Source organism: Pan paniscus, chromosome 17, assembly GCF_029289425.2.
Source record: "Pan paniscus chromosome 17, NHGRI_mPanPan1-v2.0_pri, whole genome shotgun sequence".
Classification (NCBI taxonomy): domain Eukaryota; kingdom Metazoa; phylum Chordata; class Mammalia; order Primates; family Hominidae; genus Pan; species Pan paniscus.
In genome coordinates this window covers 70,805,236-70,830,596 of record NC_073266.2, presented here as the reverse complement: position 1 = coordinate 70,830,596, position 25,361 = coordinate 70,805,236, and the positions used below count along the sequence as shown (strand labels likewise).

The following is a 25,361-nucleotide window of genomic DNA, read 5'->3' as shown; positions in this document are numbered from 1 at the left end:
GACCCAGTTTATGTGCCACTTCAGAGTCGCTCAACTTCATCTACCCAGCTGTGTCATGAGCCATTCTATATGCTTTGCTTGCCAAGTTTCTGGCAGTAGCTCAAGATATTCCTAGGTTTGAAAAGCCCTGAGCTCTGATCATACCCTAGCCCAAGCCACCATCACATAAAATGCTGATTGACAAAAAGACACCTATGTGTCTGCAGAGTCATCAGAAGCTCTGGCTTCACTGGGGACTGCCTGGGAGGTGGAGAGTAATCAGTAAGCTGTTGGTGAACTCAACCAGTGAGAAACAAGAGAGCAACTGCTCACACCTTCTATCCATGGACTGCGAGACAGTTCATGCGGCTTCTCAAGAGACACCCAGGAGACCTAGCAAGTGCTGTGTTTGCCCCGAAGTTGTGGCCACCACAGATGGATAATGTACCACCATTATCTGTTTTCTCTTCTTCCCTGGATTGCTTTCCTCGTTCTCTCCTTCTTGTTTTCCTGAACTTATAACTTTAAAGGTATTACGTTGAAAGCCTTGCCTCATTCTGTTTTCTAGGAACCTGAGCTGTTGTGAATTAAAGGTTGTAGTTATTAAATACATGATTATTTTATAAAATTTAAAAAAAATATTCTTTACATGCAAACTGGGTCCAGTTTTCATAGAGAAGTTTGATCTACTCTGAATTCTATCAATATTGCTGCATAAGTGAATTTACTTTATATTGGCAGAAGGTAGAATAATCTCTCTCTTTATTTTACAATCTACCCTTTTCTTCAGTTTTCAACCCATTCTCACCCCTGAATATTGGTAGAGGGGAATCAAAGTGATTGAAATTGGAACAATTTCATTAGATGACTTTTAAAAGTTACTGGTTAAAATGTTAAGTTTTTAGATAACAGATGCTTTTGTTGAATCAGCAATGCTGAGAAACTAGTATGAATAAAAATTTTATGATACATGTATTAAGACGATGATCCAGAGAGAAATATATAGTGAAAACATTATAGAGAATATAAAGTTAAAAATATAAAGGTTGTTCTTGTTCCAGCCAATAGATGTCACCTGCCAGGATGCCAGGAAGAAAATCAACGTTCCTTTGGAGTGAGACTATATTTTACTCCTAAAGCATTTAATTCATCAAAACCTGGCAAGACTACACCATGTGAACACTGACCTGTGAATAGGTACCAGAGGTTGTTTGGCTCCAGTGTTTCCATCTCACCCCTGCGGGTCGTCTTTCTGTGTCGAATTTTATAGCCGGTAATAAATCCATTTTGTGTTCCTGATGGAGGAGGCAGCCAGCTAACTTTGATACTCTGTAAAATAATAGATGTAAATTAAAACATTGAAGAAAGAAAGGACAATGGGACAGGGTCAAAGAAGTAACCCAAACATAAGTGTGAAGAAAGCAGAGAAGCAAGAAGTGTTAGCGATTGCCACTTAGAGACAAATTAAATTCGTTCTTATAATCTGACAGCATTCTTATTTGTCTGGTTTTAACAAAAATACACATTTCCTTTGATTGATTGAATGCATTATCACCTCTCCTTTGCATACGCTGCTAAAATGACAGTAAAATATTCTAAATGGTATAAAGCCATAAAGCAATAGAGAATAAGGCTATATTGCATGAGAGATGTCAACTAATATTTGGAAGGTGCAAATCGGAGGGAGCTATGGTGGATTAGTCTGTTCTCACACTGCTAATTAAAGACATACTTGAGACTGGGTAATTTATAAAGAAAAAGAGGTTTAATGGACTCACAGTTCCACATAGCTGAGAAGCCTCACAATCATGGCAGAGGGCAAAGGAGAAACAAAGACATGTCTTACATGGCAGCAGGCAAGGGAACATGTGTAGGGGAACGCCCCTTTATAAAACTCTCAGATCTCGTGAGACTTATTTACTGTCATGAGAACAGCACAGGAAAGACCTGCCCCCATGATTCAATTACCTCCCAACGGGTCCCTCCCATGACAGGTAGGAATTATGGGAGCTACAATTCACGATGAGATTTAGGTGGGGACACAGCCAAACCATATCATAGGGTGACTGAGCCAAAGAAGAGAGCCGGAAAACTAAATACCTTCTTAACAGACAGTAACAAAAAGCAAGGCAATGAAAAGCACGACAAAAGTCTGGGATTCCTAGACATTGTTCCTGCTTATGTAACTTGGAAGGTAGGACTTCCAAGCATAGTCCTGAAAGAGGGGAAGGACTGAAAGTCATTCAGATCAGGTTTCTACCTATACCCAGTAAAACCAGGCTACTAACCCTCCCTGACCTTGGAGGTGTTGGTAGCTTTATCCTCTGGGGATATTCAACTCAGAAGCCAAAGATTCAGAGATATTAAACACAGGAGAGAACAGGGATGTAGGCAAGAGTAAGTAAATCAAAGATATGAGCTACCCATGTCTTCTTCCTTCATATGATACCTAGAGCAATGGCAACCAGGTATATGCTTCTTGGGTAGAATATCATATAATCCTTCTCTAGAGAAAATTATTATCTTTGCCCTAGAGAAAAAAAAAAAACAGTCATATCCCTGATCAATTCCCCAACAATGAGGCTCCTACTGATATGGACAGGAGACATGGAAATACTGGGTAAAAGAAGGTGGATCTCTGGCAAAAGGCCCCACCCTCAAGCCTGGAAACCAACAGCCCTAAATGGGAACAGTCATTCCTGTTTTCACACCCAAATGTTGCCTTTTGGCCTGCCGTGTCCCCCTATCCTGTACCTATATTAACCCCAAACCCCAGGCTCCACAAGCAAATGAGCAGACTAGCAGAAGAGGAGAGGAACAGAAGAGCAGTGTGGCAGAAAAGAAGAGAAGAGAAGGAGCATCTGAACATTGAGAGGAGTTCAGCTGGGGATAGTCAGATAGGAGATCAGCCATGGGACCACCAAACTCCAGGGGAAGATCATCTTCCCACTCTACCCGCTTTCTAGCTCCCCATCCATCCTGCTGAGAGCCACCTCCATCTGGCAATAAAATCCCCCACATTTACCATCCTTCAATTTTTTCATGTGACCTGATTCTTCCTGGATGCTGGACAAGAACCCAGGTACCAAGAAGGAACTGAGCTGGTTAACACTTAAGCTGTCTGCAGATGGCAAAGCTGAAAGAGCACTGTAGCACACTCACTGGGGCTTTGGGAGTCACAGACAGCCACCCCTAGATGCTACTGTGGGCTCAGAGACCAAAAGTGCTCACCCTAGCTCCTGCCTGTCTGCATGCTCCCTGTCCCATAAGGGGTTTGAGGGTGCAGCAGCCAAACAGACAGGCCACACCGGTGTCACATATCCTGCAAGGGGGGTCAAGTAATTCTCCCATTTCACTACTTAGTAAGTCCAACTCAAGTGCTAAAATTTGTAGTTTAAAATCAGCTTTTTCATACTTCATTTTAATGTAAACTGACAATTTAAGATTACCAGACATCAAAGAAGGCCCTTTGCATAAAGGAAAGTGGAAAAAGTAATACATAAGAAGATAACAGCACCTGAAGGAAACATCAGTAATGCAAAGAATGAAATCCAAAAAGATGTCATTAATACCCTGGTAATCTAAGAAATGATAATCCATCCATCAACAGGATAAAAACACAAGAATATTGAAAGATTTTTAGAAACTTATTACAAATATAATTTGATTGCACAAATTAAATATTCAATAAATAAGTTGGAAGATGAATTAAAAGAAATCTCTCAAAATTCAGTGGGAATAAATTATCACATGAAATGGGAGAGAAAAGGTAACAAATTAGAGATTTGGTTCTCAATTTCCAACATCCCTGAGGAGAGAATAAAAAAGCAGGAAAAATAAAAGGTAGAAAATTAGCAAAAATGATAAAATGACCCCTTTCCCAATAAAACTTTACAAAACTGGAATACTTGAGACTCTAGTCTGAAAAAGATTGTGGAATATTAAACAAAATAAATGCAAAACAGATCCATTTCAAGGCACATTGCTGTAAAATATTAGAGCCTCATGGAGAGTGGGGAGGGGATCCACAAGTTTCCAGAATGAAGGGGAAAAAAGCAGGTCACATAAAACATGATCAACAGTAAGAATGGCATCAGATTTCTCAACAACACTCGATATTAGAAAACAATAGAACATGACTCATACAATTCTAATCTAGGATTTTAAGTCTAGAATTTAATGTCTAGTCTAATAAGCAAGCATAAGGATAATATAACACAAGTATAAGAATATATGCTAAGGACAGTATAGGGATATTTCAGATGTACATGGTTTCTAAGATATCTATTTGTGTTTTCCTTAACAGGAAGCTAATGAAAGATGTGTTCCAGGAAAAGAGTGCAGTCTGAAAAAAAAATATTTAAAACACAACAAACAGCATTGAAGACAATGAAGAAAATTGTAATGTGATAAAAGATATAATATGATGAAAAACCAGACTCGAAAGAGTACATACTGTTTAATTCCATTTATGTGAAGTTAAAGAATAGGCAAAACTAATCTACAGTATTCGAAGTCAGAATAGTCTAAATAGTTGTTCTGGGTTTTGATTGGAAATGGGTACCAGGAGACTTTTTGGGGTGATGGAAATCTGCGTATTGATGTCATGTTTGTTACTCAGATGGATACAATTGTCAAAATACATATTTATGGGCTGAATTTTGCCCACCAAGAGTCATATATTGAAGTTATTACTCCTGTATCTTAGAAGAATCTGACTGAATTTGGAGATAAGTCCTTGAAGGAGGTAATGAAGTTTAAATTAGTTCACGAGGGTAGGTCTTAAATATGACATGATTGGTGTCTCTAAAAGAAAATAAGGACACAGATATGCACAGAGAAAAACCACATGAAGACACAAGAAGAAGGTAGCCATCTATAAGCCAAGTGAGCGAGGCCTCAGAAGAAACCAAATCTGCCAACACATTGATCTTGGACTTCTAGCTTCACTAACTGTGAGAAAATAAATGCCTGTTTTTTAAGCCACCCAGTCTGCAGTATTTATTATGGCAGCCCTAGAATACTAGTATATTCATGAGACTGAACACTTAAGATGTATAATTTCATTTATTTTAATTACACCTCAACAAAAGAAGGAAGAGGAGGAGAAGCAGCAGTAGAAAAAAGAGAAAAGATTGGAGAAGAAAATGAGGATGGAAGTGTGTCAGCACCAAATCCTGACATAAAAATAAACCAGTAGATGATATCTACAAATTATGAATTAAAACTGATAAACTAAGAGACATCTAAATAAGTAGATTACTGAGAAACATAAAGGTAAATGTCAGAAAAAAAAAGGCAGTCTTTAGGGAATGGAGGCAGGGTTTGGGGAGGGGAAAGAAAGAGCCTATTTGTTTTTGTTATAGGCTTGTTAGTATTATTTAACTTAAAAAATAATGTGCATGTAATACTCTGAAAATATTTAAATTAAGTTTTAAAATAAGCACACAGAGGTTTTTTGTTTGTTTTTTTGTTGTTGTTTTGAGGTGGTAGAAACAAATTACAGGCTGTTAGAAAGAATCCAGACACAGCCGGGTGCAGTGGCTCACACCTGTAATCCCAGCACTTTGGGAGGCCGAGGCAGATGGATCACCTGTGGTCAGGAGTTCGAGACCAGCCTGACCAGCATGGAGAAACCCCATCTCTACTAAAAATACAAAATTAGTCAGGCATGGTAGCGCATGCCTGTAATCCCACCTACTTGGGAGGCTGAGACAGGAGAATCGCTTGAACCCGGAAGGTGGAGGTTGCAATGGGCCGAGATCACACCATTGCACTCCAGCCTGGGCAACAAGAGCAAAACTCCATCTCGGAAAAAGAAAGAGAGAAAGAAAGAATGAAAGAAAGAAAGAAAGAGAGAGAGACAGAGAGAGAGAGAGAGACAGAGAGAGAGACAGACAGAAAGAAAGAAAGAAAGAAAGAAAGAAAGAAAGAAAGAAAGAAAGAAAGAAAGAAAGAAAGAAAGAAAGAGAAGGAAGGTAGGAAGGAAGGAAGGAAAGAAAGAAAGAAGGAAAGGACAGGAAAGGAAAGGAAAGGAAGAAAAAGAAAAAGAAAAGAAAGAGTGAAAAGAAAGAACGAACGAAAGAAAGAAAGAAAGAAAGAAAGAAAGAAAGAAAGAAAGAGAAAGAATCCAGAACCAACGTCAAATAATGGATTTGTCCAGGACCTCCCTGTCCCCGCTTCAGTCATGGAGCAGAGGCAGAGCTAGGCTCTCCAGGGAGATAGAAATCCAAGCTCCTTCTTCCAGATCTACTACAAATTAGCTGGTGCTCTGCAAATAAGTTTCTCTGAGAGAAGAAAAAAATATAATCTAAATTTGCACTTACTTGCTGAGTAACTTACTTTGTTATTTTCTGTATAGCTGCCCTCACCCCAGCACTGAATTTGAGAATACTGAAATATTGCTCCTAGGGGAAATACAGGTTTAGGTTCCTTCAAGCCTCTGGTTACAATATTTTTGTCAACTGATGGGCACACAACCTTGTTTTATGTGTGTTTCTATTTAATGATACCTTATTTAATATGACAGTATTGTCAACTCTTTAACTTTGAACTTTAATGCCAGAAATAAGGCAGATCACAGCCTTCTTGCTCTTAGGAACACTGGACAGTGCTTCAGCACTCCACTCTGGGATCATTTTAAACCGAAAAATCACCAACCAAAAGCACAGAAATACAAAAAACATGGCACCAAATGGACCTCAGAAAGGGTGCTTGTTTACAGTATGAGGGCTAAAACAAGAAGACAGAGCATCTCTTTGTTCAACCTCAGCTGGGAACGTGGACATTTGGCAACTCAAATTTTACCCTGCTCTAAGCATAACCACAAAGCACCAAGGATATTGATTTGAGTTGCAAATAAATTTTAGCAAGCAGGCAGGCAACTTTACAACTACAGAATCTGTAAATAATGAGGATCAACTGTACTTATATAAGAAAAATCTTTTACTAATTTCAGAGGAATCTAGTTACATACAATTGATCTGATTAAGTTGGTAGAATATATTCAAAATACTATCACACTGAGATCCTTTACTTTGTTTCCACTATTCTTTAAGTGTGATAAATTAAGCACCACTCTTAACTACTATTTGTTAACATATGTTTTGCACTTACTTTAGACCTGGCAATGGTCTAAGCACTCTGCATTATTTATATTTTTATGCTCATTATGACTCTGTGAGTTAAGGTCTATTGCTATGACCTTTGTAAAATCAGGTAAACTGGGACAAGAATGGTTAAATAACATAGACATGTATCCAACAATAGGCAGAATTTTAACTGAGATGACATGAGTCAAAAGGAGGACATTCTTTTCTGCTTAATATTGCCTCCTATGAGAAGTTCAAGAGGCTGAGAGTCTAATTCATTTAGTTGTTACTCATTCAACATGTATCAACTACATTCTTGATGTGGTAAACAGGTAAATAAGTCATGGTTTACCCATTCTGGCTGAGGAAAGAGACATATAAACTAATAATGAAAAAACAAGATGCTAAGGTTTATAGTAGAATGTCCAAGAGTGATTAATTCTATGTCATATGACCAAAAGGACTTTACAAGGAACTCATCCTTCAAGTGTGATTTGGAGTTCATGGAGGGGTTGGGAATGGTATTTAAAACAGGAAATATCAAGAACAAGCTCAAGGTGTAAGGACAATGTCAAGCATCTTCAGGGAAAGCTCATGTAGTCTCTTAGTGGCTAAAGCAAAGGATATATAGAATAAGGAAAAGGAAAGGTAGATTGGGAAAAACATTACAAAATTTTTCAGACCATGCAAAAGAGAGAGAAGGCTGGATTAATGTGTTCATTTAAGGCATTTGGCTAAGTTATTTGGGAGATAAAATAATGCATAAAATAATAGTGTAGAATCCCTGGCTGCAAAGAACTCATAGCCTTAAATACACACAAGTCCATCTATGCCCTTCTTCCCCACCATTCATACATGTAGGTGCACATGTGTGGACATATTCTTTACTCCCCAGTGTTTTAGAAACTAGGAAAGAAAACCAGAATTAAAAGAATAGTCATGGTTTATGTTTCACTACTCATCTTAGTGGTGAGTGGTGAAATGGCAGATATTATCACCATTGATGATTTTACAAAGAAGGAAATTGGGACACAGTTAAAAGAAGGATAGGCCCAAGGTCACCTGGCACTATCAATGGAAGACTTCCCAACTGTGGGGTCTAATGTTCCTTTCATTATTTCACACTAAAATAAGTAATCACAGGGACTCTACTTGGCAATTATACTCATCTAATTTCTCCTATTAACTATTCTCTTTAAAAACTTGAATTTAAATTATTCTTTTAAAATACATCCAAGAAGCTTTCCCATACAAAGCCCTTGGAAAGTCAAGGAGGGCCACCTTCTGAAGACTACAGCTGTTTTTAAAGTCAAAAATAAATTCAAGTTGAAAAGGAAAATACAAATGTAAATATTAAACCTTAGAACAAGAATTAGAACCTTTTAATTTCCAATTATTGTTTTGCTGTGACTTTGCTGAGTGACTTTCTGCAAGACTTTTTTTTTTTTTTTTTTTTTTTGAGTCAGGGTCTCTCTGTGTCATCCAGGCTGGAGTGCAGTGGTGCAATCAGGGCTCACTGCAGCCTACACCTCTCAGACTCAAGTGATCCTTCCACCTCCTGTGGGACTACAGGCAGGAGCCACATAGTCCGGCTAAATACTTTTTGTATTTTTTGTAGAGACAAGGTCTTGTCATGTTGTCCAGGTTGGTCTTGAACTCCTAGGCTCAAAGGATCCACCCGCTCACCCTCCCAAAGTTCTAGAATTACAGGAGTGAGCCACCATCCCCACCTATGAGTCTAATAAGTGATCTGAATCTCCATGTACATACTGAAAAAGAGAGAACAATTGTGCTTAGTATGTCTACCAAGTGTAAATCACTTGATAAGCCTGGAGAACTTAATTATACTAATGATTACATAAGTAATAGTTTTTGACAATTTTTCTTTATCACATTTGAGGATTTCCAGTGATCACTTAAATTATTCCCACATAGCCAATACCTTAATATCAATGCCAAGCAGCAATTAATTAATATAATCAGTTATACACTCAACACACCAGGAGTGAAACCCCCTGAATGGTTATTATTTATCTTTGGAAGTGATTATTATCAGTTTTATTCATCCTCATCTGTAGGTAGCAGCTAAGTTTATTAGCATCTTTTGTGCTTTCTCATTGACTTCAAGCGTCAGCAGATTACAAAGACTCTGGTAGTTAAATTCTTTCTTCTTAGGTTCTTTAGTAGATGATACAGCTGGAGGCTCCAAATTATATTGTGTTTTAGGAAGTTAAATGAAAGCATTCAGGCATTCTTTTCTTATTTAATGGTATAAGGCATCTTATTTTCTACATGAGACCTATTTTGCCAGTGCCCAGTAGTTCAGACTTCATTTCCCATTCCCTCAGCAAGCCACCAAAAGCTGTCGCTGTTACGGGAACATTTTTGTAAAACAACCTAGCTTTCACAGGCAACCCTGGCAATGATTTTTATTAAAAGTACTTAACACATGACCTTTGACTTTTGAAAAATCAGTTCTAGTAGCTGTGACTTGACTTTTGGTCCTTTTATTACTTGAGAGGGAGAAATTAATCCTTATCACTTGCAGTGTTCTATCTGAATCAAGGAATAATTTCAGTTTTCTTCATATTTGGGAAAAAATAAGAACTATAAAATTTAGCTTCCTCTAATTCCTCCACCCCCTCTTTGATCACCATAAACATTATTTGCCAAGTAAACCTGATGGAAAAGAGTTAATTGATTTAAAACAAAGGGTGTCACTGGCCAATCTCCACACTGCCTGGGATAATCATGTTCAATTCAATGATGTGGTGTTAGCCTTTTCCTGGGATCCATTAAAACACTGCTTTCTGTTTTCTCCACTGTAGACGTATAAGAGTAGTAAGTGAGGAAACAGGAAAAGAGGTTGATAAGCCCACCACTCCAATTTTTCTCAGAAGCCACATTTCATAAACTTATCATATTTTTAACTCCACATCTCCCACCGCACACTGACATTCTGCCTTACTCTCTCCAGAGTGACCTTCAGGTGAAGACAAACCCATTTTGATCCTCGTCAAACACAGTCAGTTACTCTAGCAAAAAGCCTTTTTTAAAAAAGATGGTTTTATCTAGATGGAATTCCCATAGAAAGCTATGAAGGGCACTCTGAAAGTCCTTGCAGCAAATAAGAATGCCTTGGCTGGAACATAGCAGGAATCTACGAATCTTGAAAACTAATTTAAAATCAGTTTTGGACTTCTGGTGACTTGAATCTCACAGGAAGTTGCTTTCAGAGTAAAATATGCTCCCAGTATGCATGAGGCCCTGAGGGTTTTCATTAAAGTGTGCCCATCAGTACTTTGAAAGAAGTTATTTTCACTGAATCCCTTTTCTGCCCAGTTATGTATATTTCCTCTGACACTACCCTAATTCCGACCTTGATTTGTCTATTGCCCAGAATATTGCCATAGCTAACTGGCGCCCCAGCCTCTACTCTCACACTGCTCACACCCATCTCAGTTACCTTTCTGGTCTGTGTGTGACCCTGAATTTGCAACATAAGCCTTCAGAGACTGAGTTTTCTCATCAGCAGTATGAGCTAATAGCAGTCCCTCCCTCATAGGATTATGGTACAAATGAAAGGAAACAGTGAGAACCTGTGAAAGTTCCATCAGAGTGCCGGCACATAATATTTATGTAGTAAATCAGAACTACTTTAAGGGAAACTGGGAGGAAAAGGGAAAGAGAAAAAGAGAGAGTGACAGTGAGGTCCAGAGATCCAGAGATTGAGAGATTGAAAGATTGTGAGGGTGCCAGGTAGGAAGAATAAAGAAAAGCAGAAGTGGAAAACAGCAGGAAGGAAGGAAGGAAGCAAGACCATGTACAGTAGCAATGCCAAGAATATGGACCTACTTATTTGTGCACTGACCCAACAATTGAACATTTGTTTCTACTGTGAATTGAAAGGAGCACTGAGAGAGAGAAATTGTCTAGCAACACTTTTGTAACTTCTATTCTATGAATATTTATTGAGCAACTTCCTCTGTGCAGGGTACCATTCACATTTCTTACTGTACCAAATAGAACCTCCGGGCGTGGGTAGTGAAGAAACCTTGGGATACAGCAAAATAAAAAATCCCATATATGTTTTTGGAGGTAGACTTGACAGGATTTGGTGAATTATTGAATGTCAAATGCAAAGGAGGACAAGTCATCAGGAATGACAGGTTTCTGACATAGGCAACACGGTAGATAATAATGCATTTACATAGATAAGGTTTTCTGAAAAATAATACACTTTCCAAGAGAAAAAAAAAAACACTGGACTTACCTACCAGATATTCAACAAATGGCAACACTCAGAGGATATAGAAACAAAGATTACCCATATGGAATCATTCTGTTTAATGTTGGAAAGGGCAGTTTTCAAATTTCATCATTCAGAACAAATGTTAACTCATAATCTCAAAATTACAAAATAGCAACATTTAATGTTTAACTTACAGTATCTATCTAAATACTTGGTAAATATTTCTATAGATCCTGAAAACATCTAACTGAATTTCAAGCTAGAACATAAATATCTATGAAAAAATTCTATTATGTGTATTTGTAAACAATTTTCATTAACAATTTTGTCTTTTTATAAACTATGTAAACCTATAAACTTATTTTACTAACCCAGCATGGATTTGATAAAATATCAATATGATATAATAAAGGCCCATATTTTTTCCTACTCTTATATGCTATTTTTGTTGATTTGACATATTTTTAAGTTTAGCATTATAAATATATAATTTCTTGTATTAAGGGAAGTTAGAAATTTGGGTAGAATACTAAAGCTGAGATCCGTAATTTCATGTAGACAACTGTTAGACAAAATGTATCAGTGTGATACATTTCCAGAGGGAAAACTCTGACATTACTATGCAAAGTTTGAAGTAAATATTTGTGCAATAATAAAGTATGTTTAAGTACACGTTGGGTAATATTTGATTTTAAATACAATTTTATGAAGATGTCTTAAATTGAAGCAAGAAACGTTGCTTTGTTAAAAAAATAAAGGCTAAGCTGTTGTGATTTTATTTAACAGCTTGAAAATGATACAAACATTTCTTCATCAATACATTTATATAGTTGTAAAACAATCTTATCTTTATCTTTGCCCTGCTGGCCCCTGGTTCTCGTAAAAGTGCCGGTGGAACTCTTACCTAGAGATTAAGCTCTCCTTTACCTACTCTGGGAGAATCCTTTCCCTGGTTATGTAAAAATGTAAGCCAACCTGGGACAATGTCTCAGATTGTTCAACTTCAAATCAAATCATCTACTTTGATTTGGGTCCCAGCTCTTGTAACAGGATTTCTCTGGTGGGGACACTGCCTTGTTTCCGGGTGAGTCCCCCTTCATTTTGTTAATCTGCCAGGTCCCTCCAAGACATGCAAGGCTGAGTCCTCCAGCAATGACTGTCTTCTCTGAGACTCTATCAGAGGCTGGCAGACTTCCCTTCCAACATACACCACCCTTTCTGAACTTAGGCATGTTATCTGCTTTAGCACTCTGAACCAGCAAAACCTACTAGCCTTCTGATTCACAACCAGAAATGTCTCTTCAGTCTTTTTGACTCCCCTATCAGGCATAACTGCTTTCTACCACTCCACTTCTCTGGATACTGTCTTTCTGAATGACAGCATTCATCACCTCACTTCTTCTGGTTTAGGGCACAACCCTCCTGCCACTGGCTCTGAACTCCATGCCTGTTCATCCCCAAGATCTTTTTCAAGTGTATACAATCAACACAGTTAGGGTTTTTTAAAAAAAAATCATTTACACCAGTAAGAAATGTTATCTGAATTATGCTCCACTTCTTATATGTTCCATTTTTATATTTTTTAGCCAAACTGAGCTAAATTTAAATTGATTTTGGGAAATTGACATGCCACCACTTTTCTCTGCTTTAATCTAATTCTTACAACTCAAACTTCACAATTCTAAGGAAAAAAAAGGAGAAACTAATAACTTACCCAACCCGCTTCATTGTAGGAGCACAGGAGACTTGAACCAGTAAATTAGGGTCAAATAGTTTTCCAAACCTTCATTGTGAGGTCCCCAATCTATGACTGTTCACAGAGACACAGGAAGCCCAGTGGAGACTAATAATTTGAGAGTCTGGTAGGCTAGTATTTTGCACACTTTCAAAGTAATATATAAAAAACTACTTCTTGAGTTATTTAAATATGAAGCTCGGAGCTCTATCAGGAGAAAAGTGGACAACAGCTGAGAGTAGCCTGCAGATATCTCTCTAGTGATGAGGTTAATTCAACAGTAGCCCCAAACCTGCATGCTAATTCTGGACCATAAACACTAGAGATCCCTGGACACAAAAAGGGAGGCAAAAGACACCAGGGCCTACTTGAAGGTATAGGGTGCGAGGAGGGAGAGGAACAGAAAAATTAACTATTGAGTACTAGGCTTAGTACCTGGGTGACAAAATAATCTGTACAACAAGCCCCTATGACACAAGTTTACCTATATAACAAACCTGTACATGTACCCCTGAAACTAAAATAAAAATTTAAAAAACACTAGTAATCTATTTAAAAATTTAACTCCAAATGTTAAATGAATCTCAGATCCTAGGCACAGATGTACAGAAACATGTTGGAGGTCTTCTTAATTTTTATACCAGGTGCGGTGCTTAGAAAATCTTATTAGATGTTCTATCTAGCTGCATTCCTATTGCTTCTTGACTTTTTGGCTAAGATCAAGTGTAGTGTGCATTTCTGAATCATTTAGAGAAAGGCAGAATAGTGTTCTGCACATAAAAGATATTCAAGGACTATATGAACATGGATGCATATTGTTCTACTCTCAGCTTTTCATTAATTTGCTAAGTGACAGTAGAAATTATTTACATAGCAGCATCAATTGTATGTATTACAACATTATCTCTCCCTAGTTATTGAGAGGTGATCGATGAGAAAGGGCTTAGAAAATTGAAAACACTACAAAATACAAAGTTTTGCTCTTATTTTAGTTTTCCCATGTCACAATTGTCATGATTAGCAGTAGGAGTAGTATGGATAACTGTTTTGAAACACAAAATGACATTAAAAACTGAAGTAAGTTTTCAAAGAATTAAGTAATCAAGTCACTTTGGCCTCACATGATTGGGTTTCACAGACATAAAAATAAATAAATGGAGTGATTCTGGTTGTGACTGAATTACCTTCATAAATACTTAATCTGATTGCAACAATTAGATTACAAATCTCTGAGAAATGTTCTTTTGCTTCTCAAAGACAACTCAGCATTGTGCAAAGATTTGTTTTTTTGTTTTGTTTTGTTTTTGTTTTTGTTTTGAGACGGAGTTTCGCTTTTTTCACCCAGGCTGGAGTGCAGTGGCACGATCTCGGCTCACTGCAAGCTCCACCTCCCGGGTTCAAGTGATTCTCCTGCCTCAGCCTCTTTAGTAGCTGGGATTACAGATGCCCACCACCATGCCTGGATAATTTTTTGTATGTTTAGTAGAGACAGAGTTTTGCCATTTTGGGCAGGCTGGTCTTGAACTTCTGACCTCAGGTGATCTGCCCGCCTTGGCCTCCCAAAGTGCTGGGATTACAGGTGTAAGCCACCGTGCCTGGCTGAGGTGGTTTTTTTCAAATAGTAAATTTTGCCATATTCAGATGAATGACCCACAGAAACATCACTTTTTCCACTGATTACCACAGCTCTATTCGAGTTGGTTCTCAGATATGTAACCATATATGGTTTCTATTATGGGAAGAAAAATAAAGAAAAATCAATTAATCCTTCCTGCCAGCTGGGCTTTCTTGGCTAACTAAGCAAAACCAACCCAATATTCCTAAACTGACTAAGAAAATGATCCCCAAATGTCAGAGTATAGCCCAGCTTACAGGAAAAAAAGGGGGGTGGAGCTCAAAGAATAAAAACACATGAAAAGAAAGCAGTGAGTTTGGTGTGTACCTAGCATCTTCTTTTTTCAAGCTCCTGGATTTAAAATAGCATTTTTTTCATCTGATAATTTTCTATGCATAGCCTAGTAGCCAGGCTTGTTTCTTCTAGGTCCTAGAAACTGGAAATGTAATTTCTAGGAGGTATTCACGTTTTGACAAAATTCCATTACAATAAAGCAATTTGGTTGTTCCCTAGAGTTCATGATAAAGTGATTTTACGAGTAATACATTTTGGAATTTGTCAGTATCAATAGACTTAATTGTCCAGTGCCTAAATCATTCCTTGGAAGTAAGCTGGATGTTTAGAAGGGCTTATTAACTCTTTCAGATCACTAGGTCCTTTCTCAGACTATTTGTTTGTACTAAATAAAACTACTAAAAGCAATATAATATATTTGATGTAGGAACTAGACCTAAGAAAGCTGGAATAGAAATACATCAGGGGAGTTATAAGTAAAATTACACCCTAGAAAGGCACAAGAAAATAGGCCAGTATATAATTTAAGGCAGAAAATACAGTGTTCACTTATTTCTTATTTCCTTTGTGTTTTGGAACATGGAAACTAGATAGAATTTGAGCAGTAAGGTGAGTAGTACAACTTGAGAAAAGTTTATTTCACCAGATATTTAAGCAACCTGAGTCAAAGAGAAAGAAGGTTTAAATACGATTCATGCCATATAAAAACGGCAACTATAGGATAAGATGCATTTATCAAGAATAACCACTGAGATCTCAGGATATTATAATAATGCACTCATGATAAAATAATTGTGACAAACAAATTTGGGCTCTTACAAAATGAAATATTAGTTTATAGGCTGTATAATGCTTAATCAGAGAAAAAATGACATAATTTTTACAGTATCTTATACTCCAATATCTTTTTTCTTTTTTTTTTTCGAGATGTAGTCTTGCTCTGTCACCCAGCCTGGAATGCAGTGGCACCATCTCAGCTCACTGCAACGTCCGCCTCCTGGGTTCAAGCAATTCTCCTGCCTCAACCTTCTGAGTGGCTGGGATTACAGGAGCCTGCCACTACACCTGGCTAATTTTTGTATTTTTAGTAGAGACAGGGGTTTCACCATGTTGGCCAGGCTATTCTTGAACTCCTGACCTCGTGATCCGCTAGCCTCGGCCTCCCAAAGTGCTGGGATTACAGGTGTGAGCCATTGTGCCTGGCCCCAACATTTTTTTAAATTAATAAGCCATAGTGTTTGATGGGAGAAATATAATTGCAAATCAACTTCTTCCTGTACAGAACCATGCCCTTTTCACTTTTTTGCTTTTATATACAGAAAAATTTAGGTATGGCCAATATTCAGGGATAAACATGTACAGCTGGGTCTATAGTGAATAAGGAAATAAGATCTTGTGAAGAAACAGTTTTCTTTTATGAAACCACAGAAGTGGCTATTAACAGAGGCCTATCTTCAAGCAAACTGTCAAATTAGGCCCTAAGTAATTAATCTCTGAAACCAGCAGGCTTTCAATCTCAGAGCAGCCATCTCAAAGACACGATGTACCATGTAATTACATGGGACATTACAATGTATTTATGAGGTCATTTGTTACAATGTACAGTAATTACAGAGTACTTATATAGCTATTTATGTCTCATAAAATGAAGTGAGACTAAATATTTTAATTGTTTTGGAGAAATAAGGAAAATATTTGAGTTCCAAATGTCAGGTAAGATTATAGATCAGATTCACATAACTCATGTTAACAGCAGGCTGCTTTCAGAACCACAAGTGTTTTGTGGCTTTCTCCTGTTGGAAATGAAGATTTCAGGCATCCTGACAAATATTCCTACCAGGGATGAGGTAAATGGAATTGTTCTCTCTCTTCGATCTTCAGGTAATGCCAGATGATAGACCAATAGTATGATTTACTACTTATACTTTACATCCAAACCATAAATGTTCAGGTGACAACAGAATTGCTGGATTTAAAATAGTGTCATATACAATGCTTTCACAAATAGCATACCATGCAACCAAACAGAATGATAAAACACCTGTCCTTGTGTTTTTCATTTCTACTGCTTTGAATCAAAATGGTATTTGCTCAGATTTTCATTCCCTCTCCTCAAGCACACAAATCTAAATCCATTCTCATTTTCTGAAAAAGAGAAAATTTTTAGGAAAATTTTTGAAGTAGTTTTCTCCTAAATTTCTTTCCTTTATCCCAGTCTATACTTGGAAGTTTTTACTTGGCTTAATAGGTGACTTTTGGCAGCTGACAGAAGAGATGTTACATCTGAAGCATCACGTCAGATGCACAATCAAGAGATCTCAGTAGTCTCAAAATTACATGGCTGGTTTTAAAAAATAAAAAAACACTCTTTTTGGATTGTTAATGATCTTTTTTTATTAATGTCTGCAGAAAATCTCACTATAATTTACATTAGTCACTTTATTAATTTGTTCAATAAACATCCCAAATGCTTGCTACACTCCAGGCATGGTGCTGAAACAGGCATATTCAACTCAAACCATTTCCTTGAAGAACATGATTGATTCTTTCCAGTGAAAGATTATATAATGCTCTTGGTAAATCAGGCTTACTTAAATCTACTAAGATAAATAGACACACCATACTACAGTCCCCTTTTGAGAAAATAAATTCTGGCTTCGTAGAGAATTTATGCCTCTAAATTAGAATGATTATGATTTGATCAATCATGAAACACAAATAATATTACCCAGTCTTTGCTTACTATTGCTGTCTCCTATTCGTGTGATTCCATGGTTAGAAACTGCAAAATAGTTTTCAGTTACGATAGTATAGGTAAAATGTTCCTTTCTAAACTTGAGCCTATATTGCGAATTTCAACAATTATTTTTCAAAAGGAATAAATATCAAATCTTTTTTTGTCATGCAGATATTCTTACCACTAAATTGTTATAAATATGTGAAATAATTAATGTCTGTAAAGGCTGATCAGCAGGTTGACAGTGATACCCACTGCAGCCTCCTGGCAAATCAAGGATTCTATCAGTGTTTAATGACTGTAACATTCCTATATAATGGTCCTAGTATTTGCCAAATCCAGATACTCAGAACCCACACAACCATCTGCAGAATGTTGCCTGTTAATATGCACATAAACCAATTAAAAATCACAGACTCATTCAACAGCCAGTCAGGTCAATTCTGATCTACTGTACCAATTTTATTTATATGTGCAGAAAGAGCAAGTCTATTCTCCACTAAATTTCAGATGAGTTAATGAGTGAGAGAGTAGTTGAGAAAATATTCCCAACTTATTCCAACTTAAGAACAGTTAGAAGTAGTTTACTTTTGAAAAAAGTATGGGTAACTATCAATACTTCAATCAGTATTTCAATTAGATATGCAATCGTTCTGCATCTAATTGATTAACAATTAGCAGCACCTGTAGTTGGCTATAATTTTAATTACTGATTGCATTAGGACTGATTACTTAAAATTATATCTGCACAAACGCCATTAGATTATAAAGAAAAGAATAAAACTATTCCAAAATAATTACTCTATTAAAATTGAGATTAAAGCCAATTAATAAAATATTTTAAAAGATTTTTATTTCAAGCAATGTTAATAGATTTTCCCTCAATTACGCAACATGGAAAGAAACCGCCCAATGATCATTCTAATGTAACTAACTTGCAATTTTCCTGGGAGACCAGGAAGTAGTTCAGAATATGCCATTGTCCATCAGAACAATAGGTATTAGGAAAAAGTTCCTAGGTAACAATAGATAAAATTTCTAATCTGCTTTAATAAATATTCATGTTCTAGAAATGAAAAGGTTTGTTGATCCTTTAATCAAGAATATGTCAGACTAGTCAATAGTCATTGTCAAAAAGAGAGCTTGAATTACTTTTTTATGCACAATAAGAATCTAAATTGCTCCAAACATAGTTTTTCTAAAAGAGAAAGTCAATTTTTAACTAATATACTTTAAAATCAGGCAATAGTGACAAAACATCCTGTATGCAGATGATGCGTGTTTTCATGACGGTATTGCAAGAGAGGGCTTGTAGCATATTAGGATTGCGCACATGCTCAAAGAACCAATAAATCTTCTAAACTTAAAAAAAATCCTCTCCAGTTCTATCCCATACCAATATAATGTTTTAAGAATCAGTGACCTCAAAATATGGATTGAGGCAGTGGCTACTTTTTTAATAGTCTCTTTAGTTATCAATAAAATGTTTCTGCAAATGACTGTTTAAACAAACTCAGATAATTTAATATTTATAATTTTTAAAACTTCTTTGTTAGAAAAGTTTTAAGCAGATACCAAATTAGGATAGTAAGAAATACCACTGTACAACCACTATGATGATTGTGATTAAAAACACATAATAACAGTATTGGCAAGGATGTGAAAAAAATGGAATCTTCACACAACTGGCTGGTGGGAACGTAAAAGTGGCTTGTGGGAATGTAAATTGATGTTGCCTCTTTGAGAAATAGTTTAGCAGTTCCTCAAAAGGTTAAAAATAGAATTAAGTATGACCCAGCAGTTCCTTCCCAAAGTATGTACCTAAGATAATTGAAAACATATATCTACATATAAACTTATTTACAAATGTTCATAGCAGCATTATTCACACAATAGCCAGGAAAAGTGAAAACAGTCCAAATGCCCACTATCTGATGAGTGGGTAAACAAAATGTAGTATATCCATACAATGGAATATTAATTTAGCCATCAAAAGGAATGAAGTACTGATACATTCTGCAATATGGATGAACCTTGAAAAATTATCTCAACTGAAAGCCACTCATGAAAGACCACATAGTGTATAATTCCATTTACGTAAAATGTACATAATAGGAAAATATACAAAGACAGAAAGTAGATGAGAGATTGCCTCTGATGGGTTGAGGGAGGGATTGGAAGATGAGAGGTGAATGCTAAAGAATAGAGAATTTCTTTTAGGGGTGACAAAATGTTAGAAAATTAATGTGGTGATGGTTGCATAAGTTTAAATGGGAAAATGGTATGGTGTGTAAATTAAATACCACATGTGAAGATGTTAAAACTGGAAAATTTCACCACCAAAAAAAAAAAGAATAATATAATGAGTCCCAATATGCCTATCACTTAATTTCAAATTCTCAGTACATTGCCAGTCTTGCTATATATATATGCCAAAGACTCCAGATAGACACTTTATTTAAGGAAATTCTAAATATTTTTGTAGAGTTGGAAACACCCCTACATTTGTGAGTCTTGCCATAAATGGGAGGTACTTTCCAGAGGGAACCTAAATCCAGTCTGTTGTTTTCCTTCATCATGGATATGATGCCCTGTACGCATGGTACTCACAAATATTTGAAGACAGCAATGGCGATGCACTGGACTAAATAGGGCCTCCAGAAGAAGGCAGTATATACAGAGCAATGAGTCCCACTCCATTGCATCAAGTGCTGCCTCTGAGGACATCTAGAAAGCCAGGCACAATTAGAGGCTAATGCAATTGTGTATTAGTCTGTTTTCATGCTGCTGGTAAAGATATACTTGAGACTGGGCAATTTACAAAAGAAAGAGGTTTATTGGACTTACAGTTCCAAGTCACTAGGAGGCCTCACAATCATGGTGGAAGGTGAAAGGCACATATCTCATGATGGTCAACAAGAGAAGAGAGCTTGTGCAGGTAAACTCCCATTTTTAAAACCATCAGATCACTTGAGACCCACTCACTATCACGAGTACAGCACAGGAAAGACCTGCCCCCATGATTCAGTCACCTCCCACCAGGTTCCTCCCATAACATGTGGGAATTGTGGGAGTTAAAATTCAAGATGAGATTTGGGTGGTGACATAGCCAAACCACACCATTTCACCCCTGGACCCTCAAAAATCTCAAGTTCTCACATTTCAAAACCAATTATGCCTTCCCAACAGCCCTCCAAAGTCTTAACTCATGTCAGCATTAACTCAAAAGTCCACAGTCCAAAGTCTCATCTGAGACAAGGCAAGTCCCTTCCACCTGTAAGCCTGTAAAATCAAAAGCAAGTTAGTTACTTCCTAGATACAAGAGGGATACAGGCATTAGGTAAATGCAGCCATTCCTTATGGGAGCAATTGGCCAAAACAAAGGGGCTACAGGCCCCATGCAAGTTCGAAATCCAGAGTGCAGTCAAATCTTAAAGCTCCAAAATGATCTCCTTTGACTCCATGTATCACATACAGGTCATGCTGATGCAAGAGGTGGGCTCCCATGGTATTTGGCAGCTCCACCCCTGTGGCTTTGAAGGGTACAGTCTCCTCCCTGGCTGCTTTCAGTGGCAGCATTGAGCGTTTGTGGCTCCTCCAGGTGCATGGCACAAGCTGTCAGTGGTTATACCATTCTGGGGTCTGGAGGATGGTGGTGCTCTTCTCATAGCTCCACTAGGCAGTGCCCCAGCAGGGACTCTGTGTGGAGACTCAGACCCCACATTTCCTTTCTGCACTGCCCTAGCAGAGGTTCTCCATGAGGGTCGTGCCCTGCAGCAAACTTCTGCCAGGGCATCCAGGCATTTCCATACATTTTCTGAAATCTAAGTAAAGGTTCCCAAACCTTAATTCTTGACTTCTGTGTACCTGCAGGCTTAAAAACGTAGAAGCTGCCAAGGTTTGGGGCTTCTGCCCTCTGGAGCAACAGCTAGAGCTGTACCTTGGCCTCTTTTAGTCATGGCTGGAGTGGCTGGGATGCAGGGCACCAAGTCCCTAGACTGCACACAATAGAGGGACCCTGAGCCCAGCCCACAAAACCACTTTTTCCTCCTAAACCCCTGGGCCTATAATGGGAGGGTCTGCCACAAAGGTATCTGGCATGCGTTGGAGACATTTTCCCAATTGCTTTGGGGATTAACATTCAGCTCCTTGTTACTTCTGCAAATTTCTGCAGCTGGCTTGAATTTCTCCTCAGAAAATCGGATTTTTTTTTCCATCAAATTGTCAGGCTGCAAATTTTCCAGACTTTTATGCTCTGTTTCCCATGTAAAATTGAATGCCTTTGAGAGCAGCCAAGTTACCTCTTGAATGCTTTGCTGCTTAGAAATTTCTTCCACCAGATACCCTAAATCATCTCTCTCAAGTTCAAAGTTCTACAAATCTCTAGGGAAGGGGCAAAATGCTGCCAGTCTCTTTGCTAAAACATAACAAGAGTCACCTTTGATCCAGTTCCCAAGAAGTTCCTAATCTCCATCTGAGACCACCTCAGCCTGATTTCATTGTCCATGTCATTATCGGCATTTTGGTCAAAGCCACTCAACAAGTTTCTAGGGAGTTCCAAACTTTCCCACATTTTCCTGTCTTCTTCTGAGCTTTCCAAGCTGTTCCAATCTCTGCCTGTTACCCAGTTCCAAAGATGCTTCCACATTTTTGGGTATCTTTTCAGCAGTGCCCTACTCCCACTACCAATTTACCGTATTACTCCATTTTCATGCTGCTGATAAAGACATACTTGAGACTGGGCAATTTACAAAAGAAAGAGGTTTATTGGACTTACAGTTTCATGTGTCTGGGAGACCTCACAGTCATGGCAGAAGGTGAAAGGCACGTCTCACATGGTGGCAGACAAGAGAAGAGAACTTGTGCAGGGAAACCCCCATTTTTAAAACCATAAGATCTCATGAGACGTACTCAGTATCACAAAAACCGCACGGGAAAGACCACCCCCATGATTCATTCACCTCCCACCAGGTTCCTCCCACAACATGTGGGATTGTGGGAATTACAATTCAAGATGAGATTTGGATGGGCAAAGCCCATATCTATCCTCAAGTTATTTAAAAGAACAAATACAGCCCATGGGGAAATTCCTGGAGATTTCAATCTCAATCCTTTTAGTGATCTTACATAACAGGACTACAGGGCAAAACATGGGTCTAGCCTGTATAGGGTATTCTTTCGGAGGGTTTGAGGAGATGCAGGTAGGAGTTAGTAAAATGCCCCGTGCAAATGAATGGTTAATCTTAGCATAAAGTTTATGAAAGTTCTTGAAAAATAATAATTTATATGCTTATTTGCTCAAGCACAAGAAAATAAAATGAGAATATATGGAATGTATTCATAGCCTATGTACTTTTCATCATAGTGCTTATCACAGTTCAAAGTTTCCATTGATCTGTTTGTTTTTTAGCTCCCTAGAACTTAAACTCATGAACTTTGCTGCTGTCTTTTATGAAGCAAGGTAAGTTTATAATTAGCATTGACAAAGTCATACCAGAGTTCATGAGAAAATTTGAGTAAATGACAAACAAGTGATAATCATGACACATGTTCTTTGTTTTTGGAAAATTGCAGATTTGAAATATATACATGTTCTTACATGCATTGATTATATACAATTGTAATCCTGGCCTATGTTTTAATTTTCCTTTTTATAGAATCGTAGAAGTTAGACAGACCTGGATACCTTTGTTGTGTTCCGAAGAAAGCCTCGGTGAGCAATGGAATAAGCATAAAATAAAGGCTATCTTTTGATATTCTACTTCAGGTTTTTATTTCTATGTATTATCTATTATCTTTGCTTTCCAAATTACATTGAAATATTATGAAAACACATTTAAAATAATATACATCAAATCAGTAAACGTGTCCTTCCTATATTAATGTTATAATTAAAGACTCTGAGCCTGAAAATTCTAACAGAGAGAGAGAGAAATAGGGGAAGGAAGAAAAAATGAAGAAAATGAGTCCTTCTTTCCTTCCTGGAATAGAACAGAATACACTTGTTTATAGCCAAACAGAAGGCAACCTTTGTCTTGACTATCCCTATTTTATCATGTTAAAGCCAACTTACAGGTAAACATTTTTATTCTAAAATTCAGGGTTCAGCTTATTCATCTATTATGGCTGAATGCTATTCTTTTTGCTTTAAGCTTTATGATGCATAAGAAATACTGAAACGCTTGAACAAAAATATTTTCTCACTCCTGAGTTGCCTGCAGGTTACTTGTAAAAACATTCACTTTGTAATAATTAGGTCAGTGCTGACTTACTGATTCCTTCTTTTATGTCTCCTTTTATTCTTTTGCTCATTATTGAGCTATATAAAGACTATGTGATACAGTCAGTGAATATTCCCGGGAAAAGCAAATGACCAAAATTCACCAGAGAACATTCTGCACACATCGATTTTCTTTTTTCTAGGATTAATGACTAGGGCCATTTAGTGCAGGCCTTTAAATTTGGTACCCAATGGCATTCATTTAATTAGAAGTCTTTTTCACTCCCTGCACATATTCAATAACATGAGGCTGAGTACTGTCATCTGCCTATCTTATAACTGAGAGATAATAACAGATTCCTTATTTTAGCTCATTCCCCACTTGAAAAAACATGAATCTTTTAAAAAATTGTCCTTCAAAGTGAGAGATAATAGGAAGGGTATGGAGAGACATTAGCCTACAGAAATGACAAAATCCTAAGGTTCTATGCTCCTATAATGCTTCAGTATAATAAACTCCAGATATTAAATATTTTCAATTCCATTTCCTTACAATAGTTATTTTGCAAATGAGGACATTAAGGCAAAGTTGTGATTGGTTCTTTGGGTATGAATTATACAAATCATTAATTTTCTAAATCTTGACTTCAGAAACTCTCCAAGAAGCCTTCTTGCCTCTTCTGTATGAGTTAGCTAGTCTTGGGGAAGGAAGATGTTAAGGGATAAAAAAGGAGATGACACTCAAAATCACTGGCCCTACTTATCAGATGCTCTTGCCTGGAAAACAGTGTGGTAGAAGCAGGACAGTCTTGCAGTCAGCATGGCCTGTGTTTAAATCCCAACTCAGCTATTTACTAACCACGGGACACACCTGTGCTTTTAGTCTTGCTTTTAAAGTGGGAATAAAAAATAAAGAAAGCAAAAACAACAAAAGAAAAATCTATCAGTAATTAATAACCTCACAGGATCCTCATGTGAATTACATATGATATTTATCAATGTGAAGTACGTTGTAGGTAGTGAAAAAAAGCCATTTGTTTCTCCCTGGGAAGTTATCAGTATTCCTGAAAAGGCTATAAGGAGAAATTGAACTTACTATCTAAACTAAGGGTGCTTGTCTTAGTTTTGAAGTTATTTTTCTTAAACCACAATTCTCCAAGATCTCTCACTTTATCCTACCCCAGCGTAGCTGTGTGTAAGATTTTATAATTCTGTCTTTGTGTAATAATCAGATGTATATCTTTTGGAGAATTCTATTGCAACTGCCAGCCTGGTGAATTCTGGTGGTATACTGGCAAAGTGCCTCTCAGGCAAAAAAAAAAAAAAAAAAATCCCCCATTAATAGCATCTGCCAATTTCTGTGGGGTAAATACTTCCACCATGGCCAATTGCAAACTAATAACAGTTTAGCAACTGCCTTGCAAAATTCCTGCGTATT

The 25,361-nt window shown here is 37.3% G+C and overlaps 1 protein-coding gene across 5 annotated transcripts in view; it reads right to left on the bottom strand.

Annotated features, from left to right (window-relative positions):
• DCC (DCC netrin 1 receptor) overlaps positions 1–25,361 on the bottom strand; it is a 1,195,251-nt gene that overhangs the window by 229,284 nt on the left and 940,606 nt on the right. For all 5 annotated transcript variants that reach the window (XM_034943737.3, XM_003827228.5, XM_034943736.3 and 2 more), the window contains one exon: positions 1,167–1,308. In XM_034943737.3, coding sequence (XP_034799628.2) covers positions 1,167–1,308 — 142 coding nt within the window. The remainder of the gene's footprint in view (positions 1–1,166; positions 1,309–25,361) is intronic.